The sequence below is a fragment of the Petaurus breviceps genome, unplaced genomic scaffold (assembly GCF_028583685.1).
Source record: "Petaurus breviceps papuanus isolate PSGF00001 unplaced genomic scaffold, PetGlider_PUasm1.0 90692, whole genome shotgun sequence".
Taxonomy (NCBI): domain Eukaryota; kingdom Metazoa; phylum Chordata; class Mammalia; order Diprotodontia; family Petauridae; genus Petaurus; species Petaurus breviceps.
This window is the reverse complement of record NW_027187313.1, coordinates 6,548,663-6,560,059: the sequence shown is the minus strand read 5'-3', so window position 1 is coordinate 6,560,059 and position 11,397 is coordinate 6,548,663. Positions and strand designations below refer to the sequence as shown.

The 11,397-nt window shown below is 41.9% G+C and overlaps 1 protein-coding gene across 2 annotated transcripts in view; it reads right to left on the bottom strand.

The window, feature by feature from the left end:
- Positions 1 to 6: 6 nt before the first annotated feature.
- Positions 7 to 11,397, bottom strand: part of KIAA0040 (KIAA0040 ortholog) — a 34,296-nt gene continuing 22,905 nt past the window's right edge. For both annotated transcript variants that reach the window (XM_069065519.1, XM_069065520.1), the window contains exon 4: positions 7 to 3,419. In XM_069065519.1, the coding sequence (XP_068921620.1) occupies positions 2,958 to 3,245 (288 nt within the window). In that variant the 5' untranslated portion in view covers positions 3,246 to 3,419 and the 3' untranslated portion in view covers positions 7 to 2,957. The remainder of the gene's footprint in view (positions 3,420 to 11,397) is intronic.

Below are 11,397 nucleotides of genomic sequence, written 5' to 3'. Positions count from 1 at the left end.
AGGGAGTCTCAAACATGGGAAGCCTTATCAGGGCCATTTCTTGTCAAGTATCTTTAACATGTCAGGTAGCAGTGCCAAATCAGTCTCTAGGGCAGAGGCAATTTTTCTTTAAGGGGTGAGGGGCTCAGGGTACCAGAAATATATTAGGGTGCCTTCCAAGTTTGGGTTCCCTTGCAGGAAGAAAAAATGAATGATATTGTGATAGACCTATGAACATATGACTTATAAACTCACAAGAAGCTTCCACTGGCAGGCTGTTTCCCTATTTCTCAAGTTCCTGCAAGAGGCTACCATTGTTGGCTTCTCCCCAAGGAGACTGCTGCTTTTGTTTCCTATCACCCACTCTCATTGGGCTCGCTTCTCTGCCTTCCCCACTCTCCCCAAGCTGGGGTGGGGAAAACACCCAGCTCTAGCTTAGAGATGAGAAAAATGTCCTTCAACTCTCTTCTCTCCTTAGAACCCTTCAGACCCATTCGGTGCTGCTTTTCATGCCTCAGAAAACAGTCTGGATGGGAGAGCAGTGGGATGGGGTCTCCCTCTGCCAGGACATTTTTGGTTTTCCAGATAGGCTTTTGGACAATTTGGTGGGTAGGTTGTAATGTACGGGTTTATGTTGGAGGCAGTGAGTGTGACTGATCATAGACTGGGAGTCAGTTACAGACTTGAGTTTGAAACCTGATTCAAAGCTAGCTAGCTGTATGACCTTGGACAGTTACTCATACAACCTGGGGGGGAGGGGACTCAGTTTTCTCATTTACAAAAGAGATGCCACTTATATTCTCCGTGGTTGTTAAGGACAGTGGTTTGTAAATCTTAAAGCACTATATAAACTTCCAATTCTGTAACATTCCCTGGAGCTCCCTTCACCCACTTTTTATGGCTGAGTAGGTAAGTCCTAGGGGAGTCAATCACTTTATGAATACAGAAGTTAAATGACTTATTCAGGGTCACCCAGCTACTATCAAAGACAGGATTTGAAATGAGAAATTCCTGACTCCACACTTAGTAAAGCTATCCCCTATGAGTGGCTGTCTCAGTATTATTACTGACACATTGGGTTAAATATGCTTTTAAGTAGTCTAGGCACTGAACAACTTTTATAACATTGCTTCCGTGGGGAAATGGGTTCCCATTAAAAAAAAAAAAACTGGCTTAGAATTCACACTCCTTTTTGAAACACATTCATTTGTTAACTGGGATTCTCTGTTCTCCACATTTTCCTTAAGGAGGATGGCCTACATCCCAAAGTTCTTTAGCCTTGGATGGGCTGAGGATATATCTTGATTAATGTATGCTTACTAGGGACGTATGCTTATACATAACTATCTTTGCAAACATCTGCACCATTTTCTTGTTTCTTTCTTGTACCTTACTATCCAAATTCAATATACAACTCTTCTTCCATTAGAGAAATTGATGTACTCACTTAAGTGGGTAGGGACTTTGTTTTGAGTTGGTAGGATGTTAAAAATTCACCCTTGCAATGATCATCAGCATTGACACAATTGGCAATTTACCAACTGTCAGCTAGGAGAAAAGCGCTATGTTGGGTCTTGTGATAAACAGGAAGAAAAGCTTGCCAGGCTTCATTCTGAGGTATTCCAGTATAGGGACAGAATTACTGTCCCCTTGGCAGCACGGATCTTTAGAAAATGTATCTGGGGCTCATCCATTGGCTTTCATTGATTTCTTTCAGTACCATCATTTCCATTCTTTTATGCCTTTGCCTCCTACTTCCAATATAACATATGCCCACCCAACTGGCTCCCACCAACCCTATGGCCATTGGATTCAACGTTCAAATTCCAGCACTGAATCCTCAGTTTCTTTCACCTTGTATAAGATACCCTGAATTTCCATGTCTGTTTTACATCTCTCCACCTGAACAACCATGACCACATAGGTATATGACATGACAAGAATACCTTCAACCTAACCATTCGTTTTCCACAGCTTGCTGGCCATTAACATTCACCTGGCTCTTTTAGGCAGCTCTCTTCATTGTTGCTAGGAGGAAGGCCCTCAGCTGTATAGCCCTGAAGGTGAGAACTAAACACTAAATGTTTGGAAGTATAACACTTGTATTTCAGGTAAGGAGAGCAGAAATGCAATCTGACCCACCCTGTTAACAACTTGAGTGTTAACCCAAGTGTGAGGGTCAAAAACACTGGGCCATGGCATGTAAATGTGAACCAATATTTGTGTAATATCTCAGGCCCCGAAAAGGCCATGAACTGCCCAATGAGAAGTATCATGGGCATTTTCAGGTGAAAAGTTAACTGTCCCTACCAGAATGGAGAGACCGAAAAATCCTCCCCATCCCACAATTCATTTGCCCTATGCCAGTTACAACTTGACCTATATCTAGAAGTTTGAGCAACAGAGACAGTGGCCATAAAAGCATTCCTGACATTTAAAAAATGTTTGTGCACATGCACAGAGCTGGGTATGTCTTTACAAGAGACTATACAGATGTGAAGTGGTGAATCTAAGTGTGTAATATACTTGTTCACCTACCTATGTACCTGGTTGTGGGTGTGGGTGTGTGTCCGCTACTTTTTTCTCCTATTTTTGGTGCATTCACAAGCCTTCCCAAAGCTTGTGCGTAACAGTGCTTTTGTGACCTTGGGGATGGCTGTGCATACCCAAGCATGGCTATTTGCCTTTTTAATGTAGGTATGAGCATGTGCATATACCCATTGCAATGGGTATTATTAAATCTTGCTCATCTCATCTCAGATTGACTAAAACCCCCCTTGCATGTGTAAATATAGGCTTGCTTGCCACGATGGGCCTCAGGCTGTTTTGTTTGCTCGCTTTGGGGTTTCTTGCTTTAGAAGTCACTCTGGGGACTACACGGGGTAGACACGTCCTGGATTTCTTCTTCCCTGAACAATGGTGGCTGGATCTAAGATCCCAAGTCTGAGGAGGAGGATGCCTTTGCTTCCTTCCTCCTGTTAGACAGGTAACGATGGCCTCTTCTCCAGCTGAAGAAGCTTCGGCTGAGCAGAGATCCACAGATCCTCTTCCCCCTTCTTCTTTTTCTTCTTCTTCCTTTCTGAAGGCCCACTGTTCTTGCCTGGCCTACTCCAGCAGCAATGGCAGCATATGAAGAGGAGGGCTAAAACCACCAGTATGGGCAGCCCCAGCAGTATCCCCAGACAGATGGTGTTGAAGAGACCCTGTTCATGTTTGGTATAGATGAGACTCCAGAGGTTGCTGAAGAAAGAGCTGATTTTCTCCATGGGAGTTGACTAAATCAGGGCCGATGAAATCTTCCTGCTCACCACCTTTTCACTGGGTCAGCTTGATTCTTTGTCTGTCTGTCTGTCTGTCTGTCTCTCTTCTATGTGTGGTCCTCCTCTTTCTCTTGTCTTTATGAAAGATGAGAAAGATCCAGAAATCCCAGCAGACAGCACCTGAGGAGACAGAAAACGACAGCTGTTCACAATCCTGTCAGTGAGATCGTGGGCTTTAAGCCTGGTCATACTGGGCCTATTGTTTAACGTTGTACTTTTAGGTTTGGAAAAGGAGGGTAGCATTAGAAATAATCTCAATGGCATTTTATGGGGGAACAGCAGCCAGAGAGAGGGAGACCGCACCACAACAGAAAAATCATCACTGTAAGAACAAATAGAATGTACGCTCCTTGAGGGCAGGGACCAATTCACTTTTGTCTTTGTAGCCCTGCAACTTTGTTGGCACTTTATAAATACTTATTGATTGAACTGCTTTGATGCTACTCTTTATGGCTCCACAGAAGGCAGCATATGCTATGATCTATGATTCTATGATAAGGGGTAGACTGACCCTTACCTTGCTTTCTATTCCTTATTATTATATTAACTCATTTTTGGCTACCAGTCCAAGATTGATAGTATCTGACTCTTGTTAGCTCTTCCCAATAATCTCTTTCAAACTCCTGGCCCTAGAACAAGCAAAACCTGGGTTCAAGTACTCTTTCTGACACACATTAGTGATGTGTGACCCTGAGCAAGTCACTTAACCTCTGCTGACCCAGGAAACTCTCCAAGATTATAAATTGTAGATAAGATAAATTGTAGATAACCTGCACTGATAGAGGGAATTTCTTCCTCCAAAGTTAGTTCCTTTCCCTATCCATAGAGTTATAAAGAGCTTTACATTATCTCATTTGATCCTCCCAATAACCCTGACTCCCAGGATGACCCTCTACACTTGATGCCGGGTTGCCTATTATATAAATAAATAGATGAGCAAAAACAAATAATATGTGAATATATGTATGTATGTGTGTATGGACTTTAATGACCTTAAGTTTCACAGGGAAGGGTGTACTTAGCAGATCACAATTCCTTTATGAGTTAGTATTAGACAAGCGATGAAGTCACTGGCTCAAGGATTCACAGTGAATATTGAAACCTGGAGAATTTTTTGGTCCATGTTGCTTTCTCTGAGACCCCACAGGCAGTGGCTGCCTCTCCCAGCTCTGAATGATGCTATAATTCTGTGATAAGGGGTGGACTGGCCCCCACCTTCCTTTCTACCCCTTGTGATTATATTTAATTCATTTTTGGATAGGAGCATAAGATTTATAGAATTTCACCATTTCTGACTATTCCCCATAATCACTTCAAAATTCACACAAGTGTCATGGAAAAGAGGCCAGGAAGAGATTTATTTCCCATCATTCTCCCACATTCTAAGCATTATAGCAATAGATGCCTCAAAAAGGCCCAGACACACATAAAATAAACAGCAACCCAAGCCCTATTGGAGCATAAGTTTATAAAAACTACGTGACTATTCTAGCTTAAAATCAAATTCATCATTCAACAGGAAAAAAAGGTTGTGAAAATTCACATGCCAAGCTCAGGAGACTCTGTGTGAACACTTCTTGGGCCTGGAGAACACAGCAAACACACCAGCTTATTACATAGTCTCCCTTTGCCTTCAACTATTCCCATTGACTGTAAGGGAGCTCTGACAGTATTTCCAGTCTTCTTTCAAAGGAAACTCACCACCTACTTTCTTCAGAGGCAAAATGGATATAGAGCTAGCCTGAAAGATCTAGGACCAAGTCCTATCTCTGATGGATTCTGGCTGTGTGATCTTGGAGAAATCATTTAATCTCTCAGTGTCCTAGGAAAGTCTTTAATTACATAGGTTGCAGAGAAAATGCTGACCTGCACTGGTAGGGAACATCTTACCTTCTCTCTCTGTCTCTGTTTCTCTCAGGAATTCCCTGTATTAATGAAATCACAGAAGCAGATCTTATCCCTTTCTCATTCTTGTTCATTCATTCAATTGATCAGTCACTTAATAAGCATCTATTAAAGTCCTCTTGTGTACAGGGGAAGTACAATTATGAATAAGCTCCTAGATGTGTGCCAAGGATTTTAAATTTACAAACTACCATATAAAAGAAACATAGGTTCATAAGATCCAGAGTCAGAAGAAACTTTGAGACCATCTAGTTCATGGAAGAGACTGAGCCCCAGATATAAGGTAAAGTTCACACTCAGATCAGTCTGCAGACTTATGACTCTGGAATCTGGAATCCAGTAACAGGGATTGAGGATTCCAGGTTGGTGAAGTTTTCTTGCTGGAGATGTTTGGAATCTTCAGGCATGGCAAGAAGCAGCTGAGAATGCTATGGTCTGACCCAGGGAAGAGGCAGGAGGAGATGCAGTTGCTCAGTGGAGAGTTATTGAGCCTGGCAGCTAAAAAATTTTCTTCCTAGGTCTTCTCAATATAAATCTGGTGCATGGCTTCCAGAGAACTACCAATTTTTCTTTCCATCCTTTTTTCCTTCTTTTGCTTCATACCTAAACCTAAAGCTATTGTTTAGACTCCCTAGTGACTAAAAGGCCTCTGCTCAGTCCTGGTCTATTAATACTCGAGACCTTTTTTCCAAGCTGACACTTCCCAGATACCCTGGGTCTCCCAAAATTCCTCCAAAAGGATTTCTAAGCAGTAGGACACATGAAAGCAATCTGATCATGTTTTTAAAGGTGCTGCCCAAACAAAATCTATTATTATCTCAAAGGGCAAAAGGCCCATGTCAGGACAAACAGTTAAGAAGAAGTAGATAGCATTATGAAAACCAGGTTCAAATCCTGCCTCTGACACAGACTGGCTGTGTGACCTTGGACATGTCATTTAACTTTGAAGTATCCTGAGATAACTCTCCAAGACTAGAAATTGCAAAGCCGTTGTTGGGGGTAGTGTCCTAAGAGCTCCCAACATAGACACAAGCACAGGTCTATGTGATAAAATGCTAACTTTAAAATTAAATTAAATTTAAAAGCAAGGATGAACATAGGCTGCTCAAAAAACAGGTGACTGCATCTGAGTTCTCAAGTCATTTGCATATTCCCACTCTGACACCTCAGTTTCAGTCCCCAGACACAAACCCCTCCCCTCCTATATTTACTATGGCCTTTGTATAAACACGTTTCTTTCTGAGATTATACAGAGTCAATAATTCACTCTGGTGCCAGTGAAATTCCTTATTTAACTGCAAAGAGAGCATTCATTAGCATCCATGGGAAAGGTGGCCTATATTTTTGTTAAGGCTAACTATTCTCCTCGAGGTCTATGAAGACCTCTACTAATCTGTATAATTTCATCACCATTTATGAGCTTCTGCACTGCCATTTCAAGAAAACAGCTGAATACTTCTCTAGTGGGACCCGTGAAAATTGCAGGATTTTCCCAAGAAAGATTTAGCACAGGGGCCTCCCTTCAGTTCATTGGCCCCAAAAATGTACCCTGAGGAAGAGGAACAGAAGGGCCCTTGCTCTGATGATTTATCCAAAACTGCAGTCCACTGTGGATCTATACCTGTGACCACAACAGAAGGCAGGCAATTATTCTGGGTTATAGAGAAATGAATTTATTTTGGATCGAGGAGAGCAGTAGGTATTAGCTAAAGACGGCTTGCTGGGAGTTAGGGCAGGACTGCAGTGATAAATTTTTTGCTTTCTGTATTTCTTTTCCACTCCTATTGCCATGCTGTCTCTTTCTCTTCCTACTTCTGCTCCTCTCATCCCTTCCCAGAATTAAAAAAAAATCACAGGTCACCTATTTAAGATGAATTGTAACTCACAGGGGACTTGGCCCTTTAAGACCAGTCTACTGCCTTATGACAGTGACTCTGGATTCTGGTATCCAGCAATACCAACTGAGAATTTCAGCTTGGTGAAGTTTTCTTGCAGAAGATTCTTGGAATCTTTATGGGGCAGCTGAGAATGCCATGATCTGACCCAGGGAAGGGAGGGAAGGAGATGTAGTTGCTCAGTGAAATGCTATTAAGCCTGGCAGCTAAAAACCAGTCCTTTCCACATTCACCCAGTGATTTGCTCCATGTCACAGAGTTAGTATGCAATGGAATCTAGATTCAAACTCAGGTCTTCTGAGTACAGGGCCTCTTCTTCTTTAGGATGCTATCTTGGCATCTCCCAAAGAATACATTCTCTCAGAAGTCCTGGTCTTTCCTGGAGTCCCTGTCTGATCCTGGGGTTCAGTATATAGGTCTTGAATCACGCACAAATCTATCTTTTCCTTACGTGTACGTGTATGTGTGTGTGTGTGTGTGTGTGTGTGTGTGTGTGTGTGAGTGAGATGCCCGACACCAGGAGGTTCCCCATTTGGTGAGTTCTTCTGCCATGGCAACCCATAAGACAAAGAAAATGTATCTTGGTCCACTTTAGCAGGTGCAGTGACAGAGTGGGGGCAAATGGGTCAACGGGTGGCAAGAAGCACACAGTTTATAAACCATCCATAAACATTAACTGAGCTGCTGGTATTCTAAATGCGAGAGCTTATGTATAGCTGTGACTCACAGAACTCTACAGTCTTTGAAGGATACAAGTTGTGGATTACTCAAAGTGCAAAGAGGACATGAGGTAGGCGTGAGCAAGCTACAAGCCATTACAAATGGAACGGGGGTTTGGGGACTGGGCAACATGCTGTGATTTGTAGTTCAGACCAGCATTCCCATTTAGTCCTGAGAGTGATTTGGAACTATCTTCATCTTTGGACTGGAAGGCAGGCTTGACTCATGCCTAGGGGATCTGGAAATCAGTCTCTCTCTCTCTCTGTCTCTCTCTCCCTCTCTCTCTCTCTCTCACACACACACACACACACACACACACACACAAACACACACACATACACACTCTCTTTAAGGGACAGTCTGAGAGGTAAGAATGAATACCTCAGGAGGTGAGCAGTTTGAATGGTGGGAGCACAGTATCATCAGCCCACCTGGGACTTAATGAGCCAAACTGAATAGAATTAGATGCACAGGGACAAAAATCAGAGGGAGAAAGGGGGGCAGCTAGGTGGCACAGTGAATAGAACACTGGCCTTGAAGTCAGAAGGAGCTGAGTTCAAATCCGTCCTCAGACACTTGACACACTTACTAGCCATGTGACCTTGGACAAGTCACTTAACCCCAATTGCCCTGCCTTCCACTGTCCAAAAAAAAAAAACAACAAAAAAAGGAGAAAGTGAAAGGAGAGCTGAGTTGGTGGAAAAAGTCCATTTGACAGATGAGGAACTGAGGCAAACAGAATGAAGTGACTTCTCCAGGGTCACACAGCTAGCATCTGAGGCCTGATATGAACTCAGGAAGTGCCTGACTCCAGGCCTCACACTCAATTCACTTTGACACCTGGCTGTGCAAGCATCTCAGAAAAGGAGACTTTTACAAAAGCTATTGTTTATATTTGCCTCTTCAAGGACCGAGGGAAATTCCTCAACAGGTCTATTCTTTCCCCAACTTCCCCTTCCCATGTCTATCTAATAATAAACACCATAATATATGCTTCTCACTTCTTTTACTTAAATATTTCCTGTGCCTTGATTTTTTCTCAAACATAAAGGCTCCAGGAGTTAGCTCGAGATACCTCAGACTTTCAATTAGAACGCAGAGCTAAACCTCTAAATGAATGTTAGGAATTTTCTCAATTGGGAGCTCTGAGATATTGATTGTACTAATAACTTTTAATCTGATATAAACTCACAAAACTGCAGAGAAAGGTAAACCTGAGAGCCATTATATTGCTTTTAAGCCAAAAGTGAGCTAGCTTTTGTGTAGCTGAATAAATCTGCAGTCTCAAATGTGAGAAAGGAAAGGGGTCAGGATAGAAACAGGAGGGACCTAAGTGAGAGGCCTAGGTAAGACTCTGCTCTGTTCCTTCTAGAAGAGAGGAGGGAGCAGAAAGCATAGAGTATTTTCTGCAAGCTCTGATGTACACAAAAAAAAATTATAAAGAATAAATAGTGCAAAGGATGTAGCCAAAGAAACACACGATAGAAGAAAGATGAGCTGGCCACACAGTAAGAACCAAAACCCCCTGATAGTCTTTGGGTTCCATTAGAATTTTCTTGATTTCTTATCCATTATCCATTCTTGCTGTCAAGCCTTGAGGAAGAACAACTGGCATATTGGGTGGATCCCCATGTGGCAAACTTTTGGGAAGTTTAGCATGGGCAGACATGGTTGGGTCACTGTCATTGGAGAGAATGCTCACATCACTGAAATCACAGATTCATTGGAAAACTGAAATATTCAATTCTAGCCCTCTCCACTCTAACTGCTCAAACCTCACCTCATCTACTGAACTATAATACAGCATTAGAAAAATTCCTCTAGTTGCTAAAATATCCCATCCTTTGAAAGCCAAGTGTTACTGGAAAGGAGGGCACAGGATAGAACCTCAGGCAGTGGTTATTAATGGCACTGCACAAGCTACATATTTCTTGATGGTTTTCCCCTTGCTAACACAATATGCTCAGATGCCCCCTAAGAGATGTGTAAGTACTGTCCTGTACATAGTGTTAAACCGCCAGCAAATATTCGGCTTGTGGAGGATTTCATTGCAATTTAAATTGGCTCAGCTACAATGAAATACTCGACTGCATTCCCCCAAGTCGACCTAGTCACTTATTGTTTCAGATCTTTGGTCCTTACTGTAAAATCCTTATGAAACACATTCTCTTCTGTCCTGTCCTGGGAAAGACAGACATTCCAGGGTCCTGAAGCCCACTGCTGAGATGTGGACCACAAAGCCAATTGTGTTTCCATAGAGCACAGAATCTTCTGTAAAGGCACCTCCCAAAGCCAATGTATACCAGAATTAGCATCTCCTTGACAACATAGGCTATTGATGTCTAGTGATGGGGAGGGCACTCATTCTCACTTGAGGAAGTTAGTTCATTCCACTTCCATAGCTCCAATTAGGAATTTTTTCCTTACATTCATTCTAAAATTATTTTTAGACCATCAACCAACCATCATGTGTCTTGTACTATGCTAGGTCCTGGGATAAAAAAGGCAAAACATGAAATCATTCCTTCTCTCATTGAGTGTTCCTTCTTCTGTCCTTTGGGGTCAACCATGATAAGGGAGTCTAATCCCTCTTCCACATAATAATACTTTAAATACTTGAAGACAGATAGCATTTTTCAAGCACAAGTGTTTTTCTGGGCTTATCCATCCCCAGTTCCACCAACTGATTCTCATGTCACATCATCTCTTGGCTTTTCACCATTACAGTTGCCTCTCTTTGGATACTTTCCAGATTTTCAATGTCTTTTTAAAAAATGTGCCCAGAACTCAATTCAGTCATTCAAGAAGTATTTATGAAGCCCTCACTATGTGCCAGACATAGCAGTATGTGCTGGGGATAAATACAAAGAAAGGCATTTTAAACTGTTTTACGTAGGAGGAAACTGGGGCTCGAAAGAGCTTTAGTGATTAGCTTAAGTTCACATAGCTGGTAATTCAAAGGTGGGATTTGAACCAAAGTTAATCTTCACTCCATGTTCAGCACTCTATTCTCTACACTACTCAAATTGAAAAGGGGGGCACTAAACCATGCATCAGGATCCCTATGGGTCACCCATTTACTTGGAAAACCACATATTAACATTATCTACATTTAGTTGTAGTTTTATAAATTCTGTTAAATATTTCCCAATTACATGTACTTAATCTTGGTTCAGGATTCAGTCTGGAAGATAGAGGGAAGCATGTGACCAGTAGGTCAAGTTCTAAAATTCTAGTCATTCCCCTTTTGTTCACCCTACATCACAACATGATGTAGTACAGAAGAGGAATGACTAGAATTTTAGAACTAAGGAGTAGTTGTTAATAATTCACTGTTCTGTGTCAGGAGGACTCCTCCTTCTTTCTTTCTTTCTTTCTTTCTTTCTTTCTTTCTTTCTTTCTTTCTTTCTTTCTTTCTTTCTTCTTCTTCTTCTTCTTCTTCTTCTTCTTCTTCTTCTTCTTCTTCTTCTTCTTCTTCTTCTTCTTCTCCTTCTCCTTCTTCTTCTCCTTCTCTTCCTCCTCCTTCTCCTCCTGTTCCTTCTCCTCTTTCTCCTTCTTTTCATCCTTCTCCTTCTCTT